At 38.0% G+C, this 24803-nt stretch overlaps 1 protein-coding gene across 3 annotated transcripts in view; it reads left to right on the forward strand.

Moving 5' to 3' along the window:
* Nucleotides 1–24803, forward strand: part of cnot6l (CCR4-NOT transcription complex, subunit 6-like) — an 81021-nt gene that overhangs the window by 39279 nt on the left and 16939 nt on the right. For all 3 annotated transcript variants that reach the window (XM_059988736.1, XM_059988737.1, XM_059988738.1), the window contains exons 2-8: nt 1065–1187; nt 1914–2100; nt 6086–6171; nt 9796–9885; nt 10805–10873; nt 17567–17724; nt 23178–23332. In XM_059988736.1, the coding sequence (XP_059844719.1) occupies nt 1076–1187; nt 1914–2100; nt 6086–6171; nt 9796–9885; nt 10805–10873; nt 17567–17724; nt 23178–23332 (857 nt within the window). In that variant the 5' untranslated portion in view covers nt 1065–1075. The remainder of the gene's footprint in view (nt 1–1064; nt 1188–1913; nt 2101–6085; nt 6172–9795; nt 9886–10804; nt 10874–17566; nt 17725–23177; nt 23333–24803) is intronic.

The following is a 24803-nucleotide window of genomic DNA, read 5'->3' on the forward strand; positions in this document are numbered from 1 at the left end:
GCTATCCCGATGGCCAGCTGCCGTAGCCATTAGCGGTGGCTGGCCCTGGCCCGGGAACTTGCAGGGCGGGCTACAGCAGCGGGCTTCTGCGCCCCACTGCTGGTGGTAGAAGTACCATTGTTCGTTGGTCTCCTCACCCCTGCCTCTGGGGTTAGCGGGCACTGCGGCTGGGCCTGGTCTGGTTTGCTGCTGGGAGCGTGGCCTGGTGATCTGTGCGACGGATGCCCCACTCTCCTTCTTGGCTTTGCACAGCATGTCCGCCCGGGCCGCCACCTTCCGGGGGTCACCAATTGTAGCGGTGTGCTACACGCAGCGCTCCAATAACGACACGTAGTCGGTGAGCTGTAGTTACAAAAGAGGTTTATTCAAACTTCGTGGCCTCACTTTAAAGTCTTCCTGATCCCGCCCTCCCCGGGCGGGAATGCTATAGGGGGCGTGTATTCACAATCCCATCCTGCGCGCGGGCTTTTCCCCTTGCTGGTGAGCAGGCTTGGCGCCCTCTTTGGGACCTGCCTCAATGCTGGCGCGCGCCGCTTTGTGAGCCGGTTCGAGTGCGCTGGGAAGTGGGTCGCCACAATACTACAAATGAAGTTGAGTGGCTTGCATGCCTAATGCTGAAGAGCAGAAACTCTTTTTGCTATAAACTGAATTCATCAAAAGGAATGCTCACTAGGGGCTTAATGTGACTGTCAAGTTGTCAGTGTTTATTTGCACTATATTTATTTTTGAAACTTCTCGTAATTTTTACATCTTCTACTGTACTACTGTCCCAAAGCAGCAAATTCCGTGACATAGGTCAGTGATAATCAATCTGATTCTTTTATGTAGTTGTATTTTGATCTGTCTGACCATCTTATAAGGAAAGTTTTAAGTTTAAGTGTTTGGCAGTGTGCTGGAGTCAATACCTGTGTCTTGAGATTGTGCAGATGCTAATTAAAGCTATAAATTTAATGTTGCACTGTCATATGATATAAGATTTTCAGTTTTACGTTGGTATAGAAATGTAAATAAAGGAGAAAAGTGTTGCCATTTGCATTGAGAAACCAACAATTTTTCTTTTCTAGATTTAATAGGAATGTCAAAAGAAAAATATGATCCAAAAGATCTACGTAAAATATATGCAATCATGTCATTAGAAGAGGCAGCTAATGGGAAGAAATCACACTGGGCAGAATTGGAAATCTCTGGTGAGTAACTGTGGCTTTGCCAAATGCTGCCATGCTTCTCTCATGGGGTGTAAGGGTTTTAGAGCAAATGCTGGCAGTTAGTTGAAGCCCTGAAAGTTGATGTTGTGAAATTTGAAATGTGAAAATTCATCCTTTGAATGTTTCTGTCCCATTTTAGAAACATAATAATGCACCAGTTGCTTTGCATGTGCTCCAGACTGGCAAGTTATTATTTGAAAATTTGTTAACCAGTTGTCCAGTCACTCTAGATTAGCTGCAGAGGTTTTTCACCTGGGAAATGCCCTCCTCTCGGGTATTGGGTCTTAGTTTTGATGGTAAAAATGCTAAAAGTGGCATCCACATTTCAAGGCCGGGAATAGAAAAATCTACTTAACCTACTTTTGTCTGGTGTATCAAAAGGGTATAATTCAACTTGACTCCTACCTCACTTCAAGATTCTGACTAGCAAATAACATAAACTGCGATAAAAAACCTTTCAGCGAAATGAAGGTTAAAGCCAAACTGCTAAGACATTTATTCTGTAATTGCAGAGATGCCAGAGGTCCAGCTAATTGCAAATTTTTTTTTATTAACTTGTGATTCTCTGTTAAAATGCAGATAATCTGAGAAGTCTGCTGGCTGACAAATATTTATACAGCCAGTATATATGCAATTATTTAAAAAATTTAGATCTAGGTAAGCTCCCTAAAATATTTTTTATATTTCAATATTCTTTTCTTCATATAGGTAAAGTGAGGAGTTTAAGTACTTCACTGTGGTCTTTGACGCATTTGACTGTGCTGCATCTGAACGACAACAACCTTACACGCATTCCACCTGATATTGCCAAGCTCAATAACCTAGTTTACTTGGATCTATCCTCTAATAAATTGCGCAGTTTACCAGCTGAAATAGGAAATATGGTGTCACTCAGGTAAGTGACTAAGATCAATTTTCTCTACAAGCACACTAGCATCTATAAGATTAAAGTTGTGGATGAACTACTTTGCAGTTCACAACTGAATTACTGTGAATTAAGTACCTGTATATGTCTAAGGTCATGACTGAAGTTCTATATATAAAGGTGATCTAAATAAAAATTAATTAAATGGTCATTGATTCTCAATGTTATGAGTTTTGTTGTTGCTGCTTTAAAAATTAAGAATTGCTTTTAGTATGTTTTAAAACAATCGGAATGAAACATTCAAATCATGTGACTGGTAGGAATATGTTCCAGATGTTCCCGTAACTGAGTGCCATTGCTCTGTTCTGACTAATAAAAATGAAGGTTAGTTTCTAACTTCATGGGGCATTTGGAACTGCAATTCTCTTTTTAGCTTTTTCCTTTTGTTGTAGTTGCTCATCAGAAGACTTAAAAATGAAACTATACCAGTTCAGAAGTTCCAGGAAACGAGTGGATACATAAAGCCTGGTGAGACAGTAATGCAAAGTCCATTGAAACATAAAGCTTAAAACCCAAAGAACAGAAGTCTCTTTCTCCTGTGCATCTGTGGAATTAGAGGTGTGTACTAGAATTCTGGAAGAATGCAGTATCAAACCAACATACAAACCAAGTGCAGCATCACCAGGAAATACTCCAATGTTGATTGAAAAATTGCAGTGCAAAAGTGGAATTAAAACTTTAAAAAATAGCTACCCAGTGACATCATCTGCTTGAGGTATAAAAGTTGCTGGGATAACTGAATAGAAATCAGTTTGACGATTTGGAACTTATAGACTTTGAAGTAGGAAAATAGAGTTGCTGTACATTTACTTAATCCTACAACACATTGTGTAAAGAAAATAAGCTAAAGTCATTGCCTGCTCCTCCAGGATAACTGATAGGAAGTTGAGTAGTGCATACTGGTGAGGAACGCCATCAATGAGGAACAAGAAGTGAATGGCTCTCAAAGTTGCCTTTATTATGGGTTTGTAGAATTCCTTAATATACTGAATGTCGTGTTGACATTTGGTATCCTTCAATTCCTAAACATAGTATTTTACCTGAGAAAATGAAATGTCTCCATTTTACTACAATGTAAATGAGTTATTGAGTGGCATTCATAGCCAAGAAACCCAATTGGTTACTAATGGTTTAAATGTCTGTTAACACTCACAGAGCAACATTGAGTGTAAATCTTTTGAAAGACTAGCAATGAAATGTAGTCACTGTAATTTTCAAGCCTATTGATCCGTTCATTCTAAAAGCAAGCTGGATGAATTCTACAGAGCTTGTTGTAGAGTAAAAGCAGTGTTTATTGTGAGACTCAGACAAGATTTAAAAAAAAACTTGTATAAGGTAAGATATCTTTGCATTTTCTAGCTATTCCAAACTGTAAAAGTATTTTAAAAAATTTTCAAACCAGTGAATTCATTAAAGACTTCAGTCCGAATTTCCCAAGATCATTGAAAAGAAGTCTTGTAGATCTCTGCAACATTTACTAGGCAACATCATCTACTTGCATTATCTGAATCTCTATTTTATGTGAAATCTGCCCGTTTGAACTTGTTCATACCAGTGCAAAACTCTAAATGGAGGCAAGATCTGGCAGAGTTGTCCAGATCTTTGGTTGTTCTCAAGACACACATCAGTGCTTGAGCCAAAAACAGGTTTCAGCCCCTGAATGACTTTGATCACAAGCTGGAAAGTGGAGTGACATCCAATTTATTCATTGTCATCCAAAGTTTCTCCTATGTTGTCTGCCAGTCACGAGACCAGCAACACAGATGTCGATGTTTGAGGCATGGATAATGTAACTGATTGGCAATTCCATACTCTGTATGTGAGGAAGTACGGCTGCTCCTTCGGAGGCATAAACTTCATAAAATAGAACTGTCTATCATGGTTCAAGATTTGTATCTTACAAAATAAAATCACTTGTATTGCTCAGCATTTGAGAGGAATTTCTGAATATTTGCATCACTGCAGACTCTGAAGATGATTAGCTGCAACCTGGACCATAGTATCTATGTGAATTGAGTACTTGTTCTTGACACAGAACTAGTCAAATGTATGTTCTCTGCATCTTGGTGACTTGTATCAAGAAAAGAAATAGGCGTGACAAGCCCGTACTGAATTCTAACCGCACAGTAGATTTATATCAACTCCTGTGGACTTGCCCAACATCTGAGGCAAGCAGTGATTTTGCCTCCAATACTTTTTGGTTTATCAGTCAGGTGTTTTTGACAAAGGCCTTGGTACAGTCTAAAGAAGATAATATGGTGCGTTCTCTGGGTAAAAGTCTGAGAGACCTCTGCTTGTGAGTATGTTTCCTTGTAGTTTAATGCATTTCTCTAAAGAGGTCCTTCCTGAAGATGCAGCAGAGTGGAGCTGTAGGTACTTACACAGTTATCAACAGAATTCAGGAACATGTCTTTACTCTTGGTATGTTAAAAAAATGACATTTTTTCAAGATAGCATTTGTGCAGAACTAGTCCCAGCAAGGGATTTGGAGTGGTTCCATGCAGTGGGGAGGTTGTTAATAATTAGGAAGATTGTGCTGTTAATTTTTGTTTGAAAAATTATTTATATTATTGGGCAGATACAAGTGCTATAGATACATTTTGGTTTGAGAAGCATTAATTATGTTTTTTTATACCCTGAGTGTTGTGGCTAAGATGCCAGTGCACGTGGGCTTCAGTATCTATTCAGCCACTTGAAAATACTCTCTGAAATGAATCAAATAGGCTGGAAACAGACACAGGAGTGGCAGATCTTGAGAGAAAGCCATGTGAGATGCTTTTTAGGTAAAAGTATTTGGAGCCATTTGTTTGTCTCTTGTATTGAGCTTATCAAGATTGTAAATGAGAAATGGTCATGGAATCTCCTTGTGTTATTGCCAAGTAGTCCAATGATTTAACTCATTGGATATGATAGTACAGGTGGCCCCCGTTTTTCGAAAGTTCGCTTTACAACAGCTCGCTCTTACGAAAGACCTACATTAGTACATTTTTTGAGGATTTTTGCTTTTATGGAAAAAAGACGCCTTTTTTATACGTTTTATACGTGTGCTTAGCCGGAGAAAGAATACCATGACTCTGAAGCCTTGTGTGGGTAGTTGTGTGCGCCTGCATGTTACGTACTGATTTTTTTTTCTCTAAGTCGATTTTTGCTTGTTGTCTTCCCGATTCTGATAAGTGAAACTACACCATACATACAGTATTTCTAGTTTATATAGGCTGTATCATATAATTCCTGCTTTTACTATATGTTCTTGTTATTTTAGGTTTTGTGTGTTATTTGATATGATTTGGTAGGTTATTTTTTGGGTCTGGGAACGCTCAAAATTTTTCCCCATATAAATTAATGGTAATTGCTTCTTCGCTTTACGACATTTCAGCTTACAAACGGTTTCATAGGAATGCTCTACCTTCGGATAGTGGGGGAAACCTGTACTGCAGAATAATAACACAATGTTGGTTGTGGGCTATTTTGCTTATTGGCATGCTGCTCTGAGTATTTAGGATATAGGAAGCCTGACTGAAGAAGTGGAACTATCACGGGGTGATATTTTTAAAGGGTTTCACTAACACTTCACTTTTTTTTAAGAACCATTATGTAATGGTATCATACTATTATTGTGTTTTGTAAATAGGTCACTCCAGCACAGTGGCAGTGGCTTTAAAATAGAAATTAATATTAAACTTCTTGAATTATATAAAGCAAAATGACTGAAGTGGAGTTGTATTTAACAATCAGTAGTTAGAGATTCAGAGTCACAGCAATCTGTGATTGATTAAAAAAATTATGTACATCAAAATTATAACAAGGTGAGCGATGGTGGGACAATATCCCTGTCCCATGATTCTGGAAACCATGCTACTGGATACAAAAAATATGAAACTTGAAAAGTAGCATTTGAGAAAAACATGAAAAGGTGAAGAAAAGTCTACATTGAAGCTCTTTTACTCTTTTACAGGGATTTGCTTTTAAATAACAATCTGTTACGGGTTTTGCCTTACGAACTAGGACGACTGTTCCAGCTACAAACCCTGGGGTTAAAAGGTCTGGCCTGATGAGTATCTTCTTTCATGTATCCTATCTTGTACCTTATAACTTTTGGAACTTAAAAATATTGTTGCTGAATGCTCATTTTTAAAAAAAAAATACATTGATCTTAACTGTTGGTAGTGTATGCTTTATGACCATTTCATAACATATCTGTTATGTTAAAAGTAAAAGGGCTGGATGGTTTGGAGTTTGTAAAATGTGTGCAGGATAGTTTTTTGCAGAAATACATAGAGGTACCAACTAGAGAAGGAGCAATGTTGGGTCTTCTGTTAGGGAATGAATTAGGTCAGTTGACAGTGTTGGGGAGCACTTCGGGTCCAGTGATCACAATGCCATTAGTTTCAATATAATTATGGAGAAGGATAGGACTGGACCCAGGGTTGAGATTTTTGATTTGAGGAAGGCTAACTTTGAGGAGATGCGAAAGGATTTAGAAGGAGTGGATTGGGTCAATTTGTTTTATGGGAAGGATGTAATAGAGAAATGGGGGTCATTTAAAGGTGAAATTTTGAGGGTACAGAATCTTTATGTTCCTGTTGGGTTGAAAGGAAAGGTTAAAAGTTTGTGAGAGCCATGATTTTCAAGGGATATTGGAAACTTGGTTTGGAAAACAAGAGAGATCTACAATAAATATAGGCAGCATGGAGTAAAGGAGGTGCTTGAGGAATATAAAGAATGTACAAAGAATCTTAAGAAAGAAATTAGAAAAGCTAAAAGAAGATATGAGGTTGCTTTGGCAAGTAAGGTGAAAATAAATCCGAAGGGTTTCTTCAGTTATATTAATAGCAAAAGGATAGTGAGGGATAAAATTGGTCCCTTAGAGAATCAGAGTGGACAGCTATGTGTGGAGCCAAAAAAGATGGGGCGATTTTGAACAATTTCTTTTCTTCAGTATTCACTAAGGAGAAGGATATTGAACTGTGTAAGGTAAGGGAAACAAGTAGGGTAGTTATGGAAACTATGATGATTAAAGAAGAGGAAGTACTGGCGCTTTTAAAGAATATAAAAGTCTTCAAGTCCTGACATGATATTCCCAAGGACCTTGAGGGAAGTTAGTATAGAAATAGCAGGGGCTCTGACAGAAATATTTCTAATGTCATTAGAAACGGGGATGGTGCCGGAGGATTGGCATATTGCTCATGTGGTTCCATTGTTTAAAAAGGGTTCTAAGAGTAAACCTAGCAATTATCGGCCTGTCAGTTTGACATCAGTGGTGGGTAAATTAATGGAAAGTATTCTTAGAGATGGTATATATAATTATCTGGATAGACAGGGTCTGATTAGGAACAATCAACATGGATTTGTGCGTGGAAGGTCACATTTGACAAATCTTATTGAATTTTTTGAAGAGGTTACCAGAAAAGTTGACGAGAATAAAGCAGTTGATGTTGTCTATATGGACTTCAGAAAGGCCTTTGACAAGGCATGGAAGGTTAGTTAGGAAGGTTCAATCATTAGGTATTAATATTGAAGTAGTAAAATGTGGCTGGATAGGAGATGCCAGATAGTAGTGGTGGATAACTGTTTGTCAGGTTGGAGGCCGGTGACTAGTGTGCCTCAGGGGTCTGTACTGGGTCCAATGTTGTTTGTCATATACATTAACGATCTGGACGATGGGGTGACAAATTGGATTAGTAAGTATGCAGATGATACTAAGGTAAGTGGCGTTGTGGATAATGAAGTAGGTTTTTAAAGCTTGCAGAGAGATTTAGGCCATTTGGGCTGAAAGATGGCAGATGGGGTTTAATGCTGACAAGTGTGAGGTGCTACATTTTGGTAGGAATAATCAAAATAGGACATATATGGTAAATGGTAGGGCATTGAAGAATGCAGTAGAACAGAGTGATCTAGGAATAATAGTGCATTGTTATCTGAAGGTGGAATCTCACGTGGTTAGGGTGGTGAAGAAAGCTTTTAGTATGCTGGCCTTTATAAATCAGAGCATTGTATAGGAGTTGGGATGTAATGTCAAAATTGTACAAGGCATTTGGTGAAGCCAAATTTGGAGTATTGTGTACAGTTCTGGTCACAGAATTATATGAAAGATGTCAACAAAATAGAGAGAGTACAGAGGAGATTTACTAGAATGTTACCTGGGTTTCAGTACCTAAGTTACAGAGAAAGGTTGAACAAGTTAGGTCTTTATTCTTTGGAGCGTAGAAGGTTGAGGGGGGACTTGATAGAGGTATCTAAAATTATGAGGGAGATAGATAGAGTTGACGTGGATAGGCTTTTTCCATTGAGAGTAGGGGAGATTCAAACAAGAGGACATGAGTTGAGAGTTAAGGGGCAAAAGTTTAGGGGTGACACGAGGGGGAACTTCTTTACTCAGAGAGTAGTAGCTGTGTGGCACGAGCTTCCAGTAGAAGTGATAGAGGCAGGTTTGATATTGTCACTTAAAGTGAAATTGGATAGGTATATGGACAGGAAAGGAATGGAGGGTTATGGGCTGAGTGCAGGTCGGTGGGACTAGGTGAGATTAAGCGTCCAGCACGGACTAGAAGGGCCAAGATGGCCGGTTTCTGTGCTGTAATTGTTATATGGTTATATCACACATATTTGTATATTCATTTATTCTGAAATACATTTTCAGTTTAAAAGCAGAGCAGATGTGATCAAGTAAAAAGAGGTGGTCATTGTCTAGGAACTTTTTGTGCAAAGTAGTTCAGTTTTAAGTAAATGAAGTGAACTCCGATTTTTTTCTCTATATTTATTTATCATGTATTTCATTGTACTGCTGCCATAAAGTTGAGAAATTTCACGGCATATGCTGGTGATATAAATTCTGATTGTGCTCTATAAAATGCAATCTGTTTCAGAATTTTTTTTGGTGTAGTTCCTTAAAAGTGCATTTGCTGTGTGATCTCTGTCAAAACCATGTGTTTGAAGAACACAGCTGCTAAGTTCACTACTGTCCTGTGGTTTTGTAGTTTATAAGAGTACAGTTCAAAACATTTCTTGCCTTGTTTCTATTTTATTTACTGTTTAACATGATTTTCAAAGTTTGTTTCTCCAACATAACTTATCTAAGGGTGTTTTTCCAGTATCTGTGTGAAATCTTCTAATCCCTCTTTTAGTATTAACACATCATCAAAGAGTCCTGCACTAATTATGAAGCAAAGTAATTGTATTGTTTGAAATATGCAGAAGTATTTTATGTACTTTTTGTACTGTATACTTTTAGTTATAGAAGGATACAAGCTAATGTTTGTCTAACTCCTGCAATCCTTACATTTCACATTATTAATCAAATTAAAATGAAATCTGAATCCATGTATCAGAAATCAATTTCTCGGTGATTAGTGAAACGTGTAATTCTTTCAATAAATCATTTAATTTCATTATTTTTATATCATTATTATTTTCAACATTGTGTTCACTAATTCTTCTGTTAAGATTATAAGTCGGTGCTTTTTGTCAATTTTGCCCTAGCTTCTCAGGTTTTTACCAGCTGTGATCAGTCTTTTTTTGATTTTTGACTCTTTATTCACCTTGCCTGCTGAATTGTGATTGAGAAGTAATTTATAAGGGAACTAACAATAATAGATGTCACTTTTTTTTTCAGCCTTATTATCAACATACGGAATTTAATGGGATTTTAATATTTTCTGGTGACAGGCAATCCGTTGTCACAGGATATCTTGAACCTCTATCAAGAACCAGATGGAACAAGAAAGCTACTGAACTATATGCTTGACAATTTAGCAGGTATATCAATGAGATCCTTCCATTAATGTCTTAGCAATATTTTGTTACTGCATTCATTTTTAAAATTATTACATCTCTGGATTTTTAAAGTCATAGTCATAGAATCATCCAGCATGCAGACAGGTTATTCAGCTGACCATGTTTTCGCTGACCAGTGCACATCCATCCATACATGTTAAGCCTATCTTCCAACACTTGGCCCATTGCTTTCAATGTGAGGGCAATTCAAATGTTCATTTGGACATTTTTTTTAAAATTTTTTTTTAAACAAAACATTTCTTAATTGCTGTCAACAACTTTGCCTCCCACACTTTCTTCTACTTCCGATTCGTGCCACTCACTGGGCGGAAACAAGATATCCCTCAAGTCCCTTTCAATCTTACGTCCTCTAGTTTTATTTACCTTTGATAAAGGAGAAAGATTTTTATAGTTTACCTGCTCTATAACCCTTCATTATTTTATATACTGCCCATTAGTCTTGTCCTCTCTTAACCTCATCCAATCCAGGGAAGACAGACCTAACCTCTCAAGTCTTTCCCCATTACTGAAACACTGTCTTGTTTCAGTATTGGGCAACATCCTGGTGAATCTTCTCTGCACTTTCTTCTGCATGATCCCATTGTGAGACTTTCAGTTTAAAATTTGTTGTGAAGATAATGTTAAGTCTTGAGACATGATGGTTTTCACTCCCAGTTTTGACCTTCCATTTTCCCTTTCTCACCAAGCCAACATACACCTCTTAAATGAATCAGAAAAATAAACAGCATAAACAGGTTTTGTTTTTTGAAACTTCCAGTGAATGTTTTGGAAAAATGCTCTTTGTGTATTCTCTTGTTTCAATCCTGGTGTTGTCATAGCATGGATTAAATAGAAGTGAAAAAATTGTCTTTTAAAGAGAGCTTTTACTTTCTCTCCCAAGTTCATCCCGAGCAGCTTCCTCAGCGACCTTGGGTCACGTTGAAGGAGAGAGACCAAGTGTTGCCAACAGGTAATATAGTGTAAGCTTGCATTGTTTTAGAATTGTATTGATGATGTAGTGGATTGTCCCAGATTCCTGGCTGCTTGAGTAATATGAAAGGGTTATCATGCATTTTAATTAATTTATTTAATTGATTATTAACCATAATTTTTGGAAGAATTTGTTTAATTTAATAGAAGTATTTTGTGTCAGCAGTTAACAGCTGAAAAAGAAATTTGCATTTATATGATGTTTTTCCACAATCCCTGGCTAGACTGAAGCTCTACGTGGTCAGTTATACCATACTGTGTAAAAGTCTGAGGCACATATATGTAGCTAAGCTGCCTAAGACTTTTGCACAGTACTGTATTTGTCAATGTGGAGTAGAGAGCAAGTTTGTAAATCTGGCAGAAGCAAAGGAGGTTGGGAATGGTAAGGGTGGGGCACTGCGGAAGGGGTGTGGAAAAGGTGACAGAGACGGAGTTACAGGGGTGGGGGCGGTGCGGCACTGAGACACCAGGCAAGGTCATTTCATTCCAAACAATTGGTTTACTAATCATTACAGAATGTCTCTCTGGTGCTTCCTGCTCCCACCCCTCTCTCTTACCCTTTTCCCAACCATGATTCCCCTCTCCCTGCCCCCTTCCCACTCTCAGTTCACAACAGAGATCCATTTCGGAATCCTGTTTATCATCACTCACATAAGTCATGAATTTTTTTTTGTGTGACAGTACAGTGCAATACATAAATACATAAGACTTTTGCACTGTATGGAATAATTTTGAATCACTATTGTAACCTAGGAAATAAAGCAGTCCATATATTGAAAGCAAGCTCCCACAAACAACAAGTGATGGTGACCAATTATTATTCATTGATTATGGTTAAGTGAAGCAAAACATGGGGAATAGTTTCCTTCATTGAAATAGTGCCTCAATGTGCATTTAAGAACAGGTAGGCTATGGTTTAATACGTTATGTGAATGATGACATCTCTTACAGTGCAGTACTTCCTCATTGGTCTGTTGACTCATACTCGTTTTCAGAACCAGTTTGCCAATGTTGCTGAAAATGACAGTGTATTTGACAATAAAAAGGAAGTTTCAGTAAGATGTCTATGGCCTGGTTAATTGAGCACAGAAGTAGCAAGTGGAATTCAGTCTGCACAAGTGTGAGATAATTTGTGGAGGATTGTCCGAACAAAGGAAGACATGACTAAACTGCGATACGTGGGATAAGGAGTTGGACCACTCTTGAAATGCCTTTTAACAAATTGCTTTGTCAGAATATAGATATATAGGGTGGTTAAAGAAAGCATGGAATACCTTCTTTTATCAGTTAGAGCCTGGAATATGAGGAAAGGCATCTTGCAGAAGCCAATTGCAGCAGTTGTTAGATTTTAGAAGCAAAGTGGTTAACACCATATGTTATAGGCCAACACGCAGTAAAGAGGAAATGGAGGAGCAGATTACCTATATTTACTGCAGAGTGCTGATATCTGAGGAGAGTGGAAAATGGAGATTTCAGTTACTCCTAAATGATTAGAATATTGTTGAAGGTCAAAAATGGTAGGTTTTGCTAGATGTATTTACCCGAGTAAAAGGCATGAATGGGCAACTAAGTGCAGGCTCAGCCTGTGAAACCCACATTCCTTAAATAGATATACAGTATATAAACAAAACAACACAACTATCACCCCCCCCTCCTACTCTGGTATGGTGTAAAGTGCTCACTCACTACTTACAGGTTATTTGCTGCTCAGGAAGTGTGCAGGGATTTGGATTTTATTGCTTTGGTGGCTTTCAAAGTGGAGAGCCTGACCCCAGAGCAGACTACACAATGTTGAAGAAACCTTTATGTCTCTACTTCTTTAAATAAATACCATTCTGCAGACTGGAGAACTTACACCTGTTGGGCATCATGGGTAAACCATTTGGTTAAAGTTGATAGCCTGAAGAAAAAAGTTACTGATGTAACATTAGGGGGGCTTCTTCACACAGAGAGTGGTGGGAGTGTGGAATGAGCTGCCAGATGAAGTGGTAAATGTGGGCTCACTTTTAACATTGAAGAAAAACTTGGACAGGTACATGGATGAGAGGTGTATGGAGGGATATGGGCCAGGTGGGACTAGACAGAAAAATGGTTCAGCACAACCAAGAAGGGCCAAAAGGCCTTTTTCTGTGCTGTAATGTTCTATGGCTCTATGGTTCTATGTGGTCAATTGGGGGACAGTCAGTGGAAATAAAGGATGGTGTGAACATTAATTCAGATATACTGGAAGGGCTGACCATGCTTAACCTCATCTGTGGAATTCTTTGCCACAGGAAACAGTTGAGGCCGGTTCATTGGCTATATTTAAGAGGAAGTTAGATATGGCCCTTGTGGCTAAAGGGATCAGGGGGTATGGAGAGAAAGCAAGTACAGGGTTCTGAGTTGGATGATCAGCCATGATCATACTGAATGGCGGTGCAGGCTCGAAGGGCCGACTGGCCTACTCCTGCAGCTATTTTCTATGTTTCTATGATGGGATGCATCTGAGGTTACTGAAGGGAATTAACACTTGGAAGCATTGTCCTAATTTCCCTTCTAGATCAACATCCTGAGTATTGAGACAAATTAAACTAAGCCAGTTCAAAGTGGACACCAGACTTTTGACACAAGTAATCTACTCCAGTTCTTAACACAGCTAAAGATTTTTGGAGGTAGCAATTGCTGCAAACCTTGTTCTTAATGTCTTCTTGCGAGGGGCACTAATACAATGTCCTCATTGCCTCTTGATGTATTAGCCAATTCAGAACACACAGAAAAGGAATGGAAATGAGTTATCCTCATATCATGACAAACAGCTTAGATTCCTTAGATAAAGAGAAGGTGCCAGAAGATTAGAAAATGGCAAATGTAACTTTTTTTTCCCAAAAAGGAGTGCATGGAAATATGTAGCCACTACAAGTTAATTAGTTTAATTTCTCTTGTGAGCAAGCAATTAAAATCCAGAGTCACAGGCTGGCTCAGATCATCAGGGTTCTTGGCCTGATGTTGCCTGACCTCAACAGGTGCCATCCTAACAGATATATCTGGGTAAAACTTCACCCTGAAATATCTCCACACCAATTACCACACTATGCAAAATATAAATGATGGATACCAGCTAAACAGCACTTACATCAAAACCACAGAGTATGTACTCCACAATCTGCCATCGTGGTGCCTGCTGTATTCCTTTGCATCACACTTGCAAAATGTGTATGCTGAAATGTAGCTCCCCTGGTGAGTATACACACCCCACTCTGGCGTTCTGTCCCAAATCGTTGGGAACCACTCTTCGCAACTGGTGACTCCACCTCACCAAATTAACATGCAAAGTTTCATCTCTTACATAAGCACATATGCATGCGCACACCCCTTTTATATCTACCAGTTCAGCTCTCTGTGTTCATGATACCTCGTGTTCCTATATGCCACCGACCTGAACAGATTGAAGACTGAGTGCTAATTTTTAAAAAAATACTCAACTGCTTGGACTGCTAAGAATGCTGGCCACACAATGGGTCACAAGAGTATCCCACTCCTGACACCAAACGTTGTTGCGTAATAAAGTCACTGGAGAAAAGTACTATTAGATACAAAGCAGCTTCTTTATTCAACAAAACAAGGTACAGTAGGCATCATGCAGAGATGCTTTCGGTCAAAAGGTCTTGCTGGCCTAACGTGGGGCTTGGTATTGTATGCCAAAAGGAAAATTCTGAAGTATGGACAATGCTTTCTTTGAAACGACACAGAAACTTCACACCTCCATATTCGCACGCACACCACAGCATTGTCTGGTCTGACATTCACGGCTTTTAAGGACCCATTGTTCAGAGCTGCATTCCAAATTAAATCTACAATACATATTCAGATAAGAAGACTGGTAGCCAAAGTCATTTGCTAAATGTAAATGCACCAAACCCAAAAATTGTTCTAACAGTGTCCTCGATGGTGAGCAAGCTTTTGCCTGTGATGGAATTGGTAGAGTCTACAACTGTCAGAAACTTTTTACAATCCTGTGTATTGGCACCTCCGTACCAGATGGTGATGTAACCAGACTGAATGTTCTCCATGGTATAGCTGTAGAAATTTGTTAGTCTTTGATGACATACAAATCTCCTCAAATTCCTAATGAAGTATAACTGCTGATTTATCTTTTGTGAATGCATCAGTGTATTAAGTCCAGGATAGATGCTGTGAGATGTTGAATCCAGGAATTTAAAGCTGCTCACCCTTCCCACTGTTGATTTCTTGAGGACTGGTGTGTGTTCTTCTGACTGAAGTCCACAATCAGTTCCTAGTTTTGCTGATGTTAAGTGCAAGATTGTTGTTGCAACACTACTCAACCAGGCAGTGTGTCTCACTCCTGTGTACCTTTTTGTTGCTATCTGAGATTCTGCCAACAACAGAAGTGTCATCTGCAAACTTATAGATGGCATCTGAGCTGTGCCTAGCCACACCATCATGTATAGAGGGAGCAGAGTAGTGGGCTTTGCATGCATCCTGGAGGTGCACCAGTGTTGATCGTCAGCAAGGTGGAGATGCTGTTACCAATCCATACTGATTGTGGTCTCTGCAGTACTGAGGGAATGATGCACTTGAACACTGAGCTATAATCAGTAAACAATAGGTATTGACCAGGTGGTCAAAGACCGAGTAGAGAGCCAGTGAGGATTAAGTGGAGATGTTGTTTGCTTTTTCAAACAAAAACAGCTGAGCAAATATTTGATAGAGATATACTGATTGTTCTTAATAGTTGGAAGAACTTTGTTACACAGGTAAGCCCTGATTAGGCACTCATTGTGCAAAGGAAAGATGGCAATAGAATCAGTCACATTTTTTGAAGGGGGGGGGGGTTTGAATAGTCGCAGGTAAATGATTGGCTGACCCACGAGATAATATGGGAAACTAGGACTGATGGGATTCCTTTATTTGGAGCAGGCACTAAGTTGAAGGGCAGAATGTGCCCTCTGTTCAATTCTGTGATTCCAGTTGGGATGTAGAACTCAATGTCTGAAAGAGTTGTGAGGAAAGAAAAAGAAATCCTCATATTTATAAGTTACTTGAAAAAGTACTTGAAAGCCTTCACTTCAACTAACTTGGGTTACTTCCATTTCCCGTCTTAATTGCAACACTTTTGGCTGCCACGGGCTGAGTTATTGCTACCTCACGCACTCTTATAATTCTGTGATTTATTCACTGGATTGAATTTCATGGTTATAGTTGAAGGTGAAAATTCCAGCATCTGAATTCATTGATGCCCAATAATTGTTTGAGTTAAAATCGAAGTCTGGTGCAGTGTTCATCCTGCTCTATAAGTGAGTTTGAAATGCATTATTTATTGTTTTTTTTCCATATTGGTAGGAGACTTCCAATACAGGGTTGCAAATAGCAGTTTGTGTAAAGTACAAGATGAACAACACTAGACACGATTGAGAAATGAAGACTGTCATTTGAATGCTGTCTAATGAATAACTCATTGGATAACTATTTGGCAAAATTCCTCTGTGATTCTGGTGTATTTTATAAAGACATCTGGTGAACCATAATGCCAGACTCGTACTTCCATCTACTGCAGAAATGTTGTCATGCTGTTCCCATTCAATTGTGTTGTGTTCAATAGTTTTCTTTTGGCTCTCCTTAAAGAAGTACCTAGAAGAACCAAATAAATTTAAAGAACCATAAGTTAATTGTTTGGTTGATTAACTATTTCTCTGATTTTTTTTCTCACAGTGCTAAGTTTCATGAACACAAATCTACTTAACTGATTATGTTACGTTTACTTGGCACTGTGTGTTAGAAATCGACTTTAGTCCATTAAAGAATGTGAATATGAACTTTTATGGGTTGATTTGAACTACTTTGGAAAAGTGGCTGGGTATTGAATTCCCTGATGAATTATGTTGCCCTGTGCACATGACAACATAATTTCTTGCAGTGCATTGACCAAGATAGCAGATCAGATTGTCAGATCATCAGCAGCAGTTCATGTTAGGAATCGAATCTTGGTAGATTCTCTTTAATTGTTCAGTCCCCACAGCTTCCCTAGACCTGGTCCTCTCTACCTCCTCTTTCCTGCCACCAACCTTCCATTCATCCAAGCTCTCTGCAATGCATGAAAGTGTGTACTGTGGCTAATCAGTGTAATTTTTTCAGCAACAGGTGTACTGTTAACAGGAATAGACAGTTTTGTTTCTTAAAGTCTGATAAAACTAGTTTTCTTGATGAACATATTGAAAAAACAAAGTATGGGTATCTCTTAAGGAATATAGCAATGTCAGAAGCAGGTTTTTTTTCTTAGGTTATTGATAAAGGACACAAATACAAAATTAAGGGAACTCCACTTATGGAACATGTATCTGATCTAATAGTGATTTATGTTAATGGTATTGTTATGAATTGAAGAGTTCAATAAAAATATTTATTTTGCATTTAATCTGAAGTCACACTAATGTTCTTTTATTAAGTTAATATGTTTGTATTTTTGTGAACTTAGTAATTTCTAATAAATCATCCTTGTGCATTTTTGGGTCAAAGTGATAACAATCCATAATGTCCATGTAGTTTTGTCTTTAACTCTGCATGTATATTAATTTTATTGCATGCTTTATTAATTGTTCCATGATATCCAGTGAAATCCCAGTGTTGAACTGATGATGGTATACACCTTTTAATGATGTATGGATTTTCTTTACAGCATTGTTCACTGTCATGTGTTATAATGTTCTATGTGACAAGTATGCTACAAGACAGCTGTACGGCTACTGCCCATCCTGGGCTTTGAACTGGGAGTACAGGAAAAAAGGGATCATGGAAGAAATCGTAAACTGTGATGCTGACATCCTGAGCCTTCAGGTAGCCAGATATGCATTAAACAAATGTTATTCCTCCCTGCCAACAATAAAAGAAAAGTTGTTATAATTGATGAGGGAGCTGTATACCACTCATGTTCTTGATGGGGTGGCTAAATACCACAGTGTTCAATATTCAAATCCTAGGTAGGATGGCTGAGTTTAAATTGTAACTTGCAACTGTTGTATAGGAAGGATGATGATGTTCAAGATTTGTCTCCCTTTGCAACTCAGGATGAAGAAGTGAATAGTGTGCACTTGTTTTTCCATATTCCAACTCCCTTTTTAATGTTGTCTTTTGATAATGTTTCCAAGAAAAATAAAATCATCGCATCTGCATTTATTTAGCTAAATACCTCAAGGGTCTACATAGGGTTATTATTAAACAAAATTTGATGCTGAGTAAGACAATATTATGGCTATGACTGATGAAGTTGGTAGGTTATAGTAATCTGAAAAAAAAAGTTGTTTAGACGCAGGTGAGGCCCCTAACAGAAAATCACATTTGTGGAGTTGAGGCTGAAGGGGTCAAAAGAGAACGAGTGCAAATGGAGGGTTTTAAGGATAGATTTGATTAAAAATATGGTAAGAGAAGGCTATGCATGAACATAATTTCAAATCTAACATGTTAGTTAACTGAGAGACAGTGCAGATTTGTAGGTCTGAAGTTCATCTTGGTTGATAAAAGTAACTAAGGTTATGAACGATCTGCTTTAGAGTCATGGAGAAACAGTTGAATGGAAAGTATTATTTTTGATGGCCTGAAGAAATGATTTATGTCTTGTCAGTTTTTAGTCCGAGGACATTTTGGCTTATCTAGTACACAAGTGCTTATCTCAGTTCTGATCATATCTGAAGGGCTCAGTCCAGAGTGGGAACCTGATTGGAATGCTTCAGATGTGTTCCAGGAACGATTGGGAACCTCACAAAAATGGCAGGCAGTCAATTCTTAGCATCCAATCAATTCATGTGTTGTATACTTAATGCTTTCTGTGTCTTCTACTTTATCCCAGGTTAACTACATTGAGTGCTAAGCCATGAAGCTGCAGTGACAACCTATCCTTTTTAGTGTTTCCAGACATGACTTTGGTATAGTGTTACTGCACTGCTTTTTCAATTACCTCTCCCTTTAATTAATAATAATTGGATTCTTCTACAAAATCTGTCTATGTCACATCGATTTGTTTGATATCTGTCTTTTGTATAGTTACAAAGTTCTGAATGGAAAACAGTAAATTGATGCTATAATACCACAATGGGATATGGTATAGAACTGAACTGGAAATCCTCTTTATTTGAAAAATATATACAGTTGCAAGAAAAAGTTTGTGAACCCTTTGCAATTATCTGGTTTTCTGCATTAATTACTTATAGAATGTGGTCTGATCTTCATCTAAATCACAATAATAGACAAACACAATCTCCTTAAACAAATAACACACAAACAATTGTATTTCTCTTCAATATTGAGTATGCCATTTAAGCAATTATAGTCTAGGTTCAAAAAGGTATGTGAACCTCTGGAGTAATGCCTTCTATAAAAACTATTTGGAGCCAGGTGTTCCAATCAGTGAGTTGAGATTGGAGGTGTGGGTTGTAGAGGTGCTCTGCCCAATTTTATAAAAAGAAGACACATGAAGTTAGGTTATTAACAGAGCCTGCTCTTCTCAAGATTTGCTTATGTGCACCATGCCTTGATTAAAACAGCTTTCAGAGGATCTTAGAAGAAGAATTGTCGAGATACATGAAGTTGGAAAAGCTTACAAAAGCATTTCTAAAGACTTAAATGTTCATCAGTACACAGTAAGAGAAATTGTCTATAAATGGAGGACATTCAGTACTGTTGCTACACTCACTAGGAATGGGTGTCTTGCAGATATCACACCAAGAGCACAACATGCGATGCTGAAGGAGGAGAAAAAGAATTCAAGGCTAACCCAAAAGACCTGTAGAAATTTCTAGAACTTGCTATAGTCTCTGTTCGTGTGTCCACTAAAAGAAAAACACTGGACAAGAATGGTGTTCGTAGAAGGACATCATGAAGGAAACCACTGCTCTCCAAAAAAAAATCATTGCTGCACATCTCAAGTTTGCAGAGGACCACCTGGGTGTTCCACAGTGCTTCTGGGACGATGCTCTGTGGACAGATGAGACAAAAGTTGAACTTTTTGTCCGAAATGCACACTGCTATGTTTGCAGGGAGAAAGGCACTGGACACCAACACCATAACTTCCTCCCAACTGTGAAGTGTGGTGGAAAGAGCATTATAGTTTGGGGCTGCCTTGCTGCTTCAGGGCCTGGCAGCTTGCAACCATTGATGAAACAATGAATTCCAAATTGCATCAAGACATTTTACAGGAGAATGTCAGGGTAGCAGTCTGAGGCTAAATAGAAGTTGGATGATGCAGCAATACAATGATCCAAAAGATGAGTAAATCAACAACAGAATGGTTTAAAATGGAATGGCCAAATCAGAGTCCAGACCTTAACGCAAGTGAGATGCTGTGGCATGACCTGAAGAGGACTGTTCATGCAAGGCATCTCGAAAATATTGATGAACTAAAGCAGGTTTGTAATAGGAAAGGTCTGAAATTCCTCATTTGTTGTTGCACAAGTCTGATTAGCAGCTACAGGAAATGTTTGGTGGAGGTTATTACTGCTAAAGGAGATTCTACCAGTGATGAAATACAAGGGTTCACATACTCTTTCTAGCTTGGACTGTAGATGATTAAACAATGTGACCAATTTTGTCATGAAAACTATAATTGTTTGTGTGTTATTAGTTTAGGCAAATGTATTTGTTTATTATTGTGACTTAGATAAAGATTGGACCACATTCTATGAGTAATTTATGCTGAAAACCAGGTAATTGCCAGAAGTCCACAAACTTTTTCTTGCAACTGTAGATGTACCTTGACAACTGCTCATTTTTTATCATTAGGTCTTTAAGAGATTATTTCTACTGTCATCTTTTCTTGGCAACAAAGCCTATTTTAATAACCAACTTTGAGAATGGAGGAGTATTTGTTCACTCTTTGGTAAATCAGGTACAATATTGTCACTTTAAGAAACCATTTATAGGGACTGCTTGTGTTCACAGATTTTAACAGGTCAAAGAAGAGGGGAATATGGCTTTTTCCTCAGTTACTCCTTTTAGTATCTGTTGCAAAATATTATGCATTTGAAGTCAGATATTTTTCTTTAAGGATAAACTTGATAAATTGAAGGGTGCGCAATGGACCATCCAAAAGATGTCATATTGTTAAGACAATGATGTACTTTGCACCCCTGCCATTAATTAAGTTTATAATCGTTCCATTGTAGAAGAGGAGGTAATATTTGATAGTATTATATTTAGTGAAGTAATTTTTAAAAAATTGATAGTGCTTAGGTTAGGGAGCTAGCAAACTAGTTTGAAGGTGTTTCAATGGAAATATGGCCACATGATTAGAGAACTACAAATGTAGGCAATTATTAATAAGCAAAGCTAGTTAGTTGTACTTGTGAGAAGCTGAAACTCCAGGACAAAGTTAATGATTACATGAAAAATAGTTTAATAATAACCCATTGTAGATTTATTGAAGGTATGTTATGTTTGATTGACTTCCAGTTTCTAAAGTGACCTATGGTGGTTAATGTGTATGTGAACATCCAAAGGATATTTTGTAATATGGTATATTTCAGATGGTGTCAGAATGAAATCTAATGGCAGTTGAAAGAACACTGCTAATGTAAATACACAGTGGGCCGGGGGCATTTGCAGAGGATGGCACTGAACTAATGAAGGAAGTATGTGTTGGCGTCCTTCAAGTGTGATTTCTGGAACCACTTCATTTTTTGATATGTTTCAATGACATGGTTTTCAATACATTGAAGACACAAAACATGGAGATGAAGAAAGTGAGGTGATTAGTAACCAGCTGCTAGAGAATGTGGGCTGATTGGTGAAGTTCTTAGCAATATGGCAGATGCAGTGATGTGATTTGTTTAGGTGGGAAAAATGAGACCACATCTGAATGAAATGGTTTACTTTTAGAAGGAGAGAATGAACAGATATTAGGGACTCAAGGAATATAGGGAGAAGGCAGGATAAGCATTATGAAATAGATGATTAACAGTGATCGTGTTGATTGGCAGATCAGGCTAAATTTTAAATAGTCTACTTTTATTTTCTAAGTTTTTTTTGCATACATTACCTGGACAAATCTTTGAAGCTGGTAGAAGTTGAAGTTCATCATCAAACAAACATTTCCATAAGATGTATTTCAGACATTGTACATATATATCATATAATCATATATATCACAAATCTACATAAAGTATTTATCTGAGGTATACACTTGTAGAAAAGAGTGGAAAAAACAAGCAAAAGGAAAGAACGATGTACAAGTAGGGAGTTATCTTTTTTTTTTACAACATATTCATTGATTTGTGAGAATAAAATCAGGCCTATGAGGCATTATGTAGTTAAAACATTTTTCACAGTATGAATCAAATTGTTCCAGCTTACGATTAACAGATGCTGTTATCTTCTCCATTTTGTAAATGTCCATTGTAATTTCCATCCATGTATTACAAAAAAATAGCTGGTAGAAGTTTTAAGGGACCTTTTGAACATAATAAATACAAGGGTATTCTGCTTGGCACTACCGCACAAAGTGCCAGTTCATTTTGATACTCTTAGCCATCCATTGCAAGCACTTTCAGGTAAGTATCCCCTTTCAAAAATAAAAGGAATCCGTGAACTGCTGTGCCATGAACCTCCTGCATTTTCATTCCACTCTTGACAGCAACTCTGCGATGTGTTGATAGACTGCTTGAATCTTACAGTTCTTCATCATATCCTAGAAGATGTAATTTCTCTTCCTTCCTCTGTACTTTCCCTCTCCTCCCCTCTCCTCTCTTTCTCCCTCACTCTCCATAACAAAGTCTTTAAGCTGGGAAAGGCTGTGGTGCAATCATACAATCAGAGAAAAAGCTGCAGAATCCAGTCAGTCAGCATATATGATAGCTGCAGACAATCCTCAGCTATGAATTTTGTTCATTATGGTGGTTGTTGTGCAGTATCAAAGCCCAACATCTCAGTTTTGAGCAGTCAAATTTCTTACCTTTGCTAGTTTAACATCTGCTTTCATTGTAAGTTCCTATACAGTGAGCAATGGGCAATTTATTGGTGTGACAGAGCAAGCAGAGGACAAGGATTTGCTTCAGGTTCTTGGCATAGCAGGTTGCAGAGGCAGAGCGGGCAGGAGCTTACACTATGTTCCTGATGCGGCAGCATGCAGCAGCAACAGGGAGGGCTGGGATTCTCACCTGATTTCTGGCACTGTAACACTGTCAATTAAATGTCTCTCAATAGGTTATATACGATCAATAATGTGTTCAAATTGTTTGCCATTTAGCTTTTTTGGTCTTGATAGGTTTTCAAGTTTTAAGAAGATTTTTTTTCTTTAATAGGAAGTAGAAACGGAGCAATACTTCAACCTCTTTCTGCCTGAGTTGAAGCAACGAGGCTATGATGGGTTCTTCTGTCCAAAATCTCGTGCCAAATTAATGTCTGAACAGGAAAGGAAGCATGTAGATGGATGTGCAATATTCTTCAAAACAGAGAAGTATGTTTAGCATTTTGGATATGAAACAGTCTCTGTTACAGTGAGTTTCTGTTGAAGAGAATTTTAAATTTGTTAACTTAGAAACCTTCTCATTTTCACAGTGGGCACTATATATTTGAAGACAATAACTTCATCATGTATGTCTAAAATGGTTGCTATGATTAACTAAACCACTCGCTAATTCAGAATAAGGAACTTACAGATTTTATGATACACACTAGAATTGAAGTCCATAATCACAATGTGCTCGTGTTTATTTGAAAATACTGTTTTGCCTGGCTGGATGTTCTCGTATTCTGTCAAGAAAATGTCATTTGTAATAGGTGTATTTTCTGATGTAGTTTGTTGCAACCTTTGTGATAATATAGTTGAAGATTTTTTTGTAAAAATTAGAATTCAAGGGCATGTTGATTGCAATTTACTCTGTCCTTCAGTCAAAAGTAATTGTGGTACAGTGCAGGCAGAAGATTGGGGCTACTGAGTAGAGATGATGAGCCAAAAGTTTAAGCTTAAATGACAAAGTACAAATTGTGTTCTGAAATTTGGTATCATGTATTTCTGGAAATCTTTGGAGAAGCCTGGTGATTTTTTTTTTACCCAGTCCTGATGCATCCTTGAAGTTGGTTTGAAAGTGTTCCTACTCCATTATTCATTTTTGCCAGTTAAGCTCCAGCTTTTCTGCCAATTTTACTAAACTGTGATACTGAGTATATTGCTTGTAAATTAGCATAAGCAATGAGATCACACTAAAGCATTGAACTTTTATACACTTTATAGTTTTAGGTTATTGAACCATATTGCACATGCAAGATACTTAGAAATTTGAAATTCACAAAGCCTTTCCATTTTCAGTGCACTTCTGCCATGGTGTAACAGAGCTCTGTAAATGATGGGATAGGGCTACTTTCTGTATTTGTTCCAGTTTTCTAGCTTTGGTAGTTTTTACGTTTCTTTGCTTTGTTCTCAATGGATGTTGCCTAACCTGCTGATTATGTTCAATTTTTGGTTTGTCATGTTCTGTTTCTCATCACATTATTTTCCTCCTTTCCTGTTTCAATTGATCTCCTTTACATCTCTGACAGACAAGTTGGCCTAATTAATTAACCTTCAAAGTCCTCTCTCAGGCAGCATAGCCATTAAAAGTGGACCCACAATTCTGCAGATGCTGGAATCAGCAAAAAAAAACTGCTGGAGGAACTTATCTGGTTGTGCAGCATCTGGAGTGAAATGGATAGTTGACCTATGGTTGAGATCCTTCATTTAGACTGAAAGCTAGGAGAGGTAGCCAGATGAAGAGAAGGGCAGAGCAAGAGCTTGTAAACAATAGATTGATCCAGGTGACGAGAAGTGATAGGCAGATAGAGGGGAGAGGGAAAGAGTGACAGAAGCTGGGAAGTGATAGGTGAAGGCAAGAACGGGATGAAGATTAATAGGAAAGGAAAATGGAGCATAGAATTAAGTAAGGGAAGTG

Source organism: Hypanus sabinus, chromosome 14, assembly GCF_030144855.1.
Source record: "Hypanus sabinus isolate sHypSab1 chromosome 14, sHypSab1.hap1, whole genome shotgun sequence".
Taxonomy (NCBI): domain Eukaryota; kingdom Metazoa; phylum Chordata; class Chondrichthyes; order Myliobatiformes; family Dasyatidae; genus Hypanus; species Hypanus sabinus.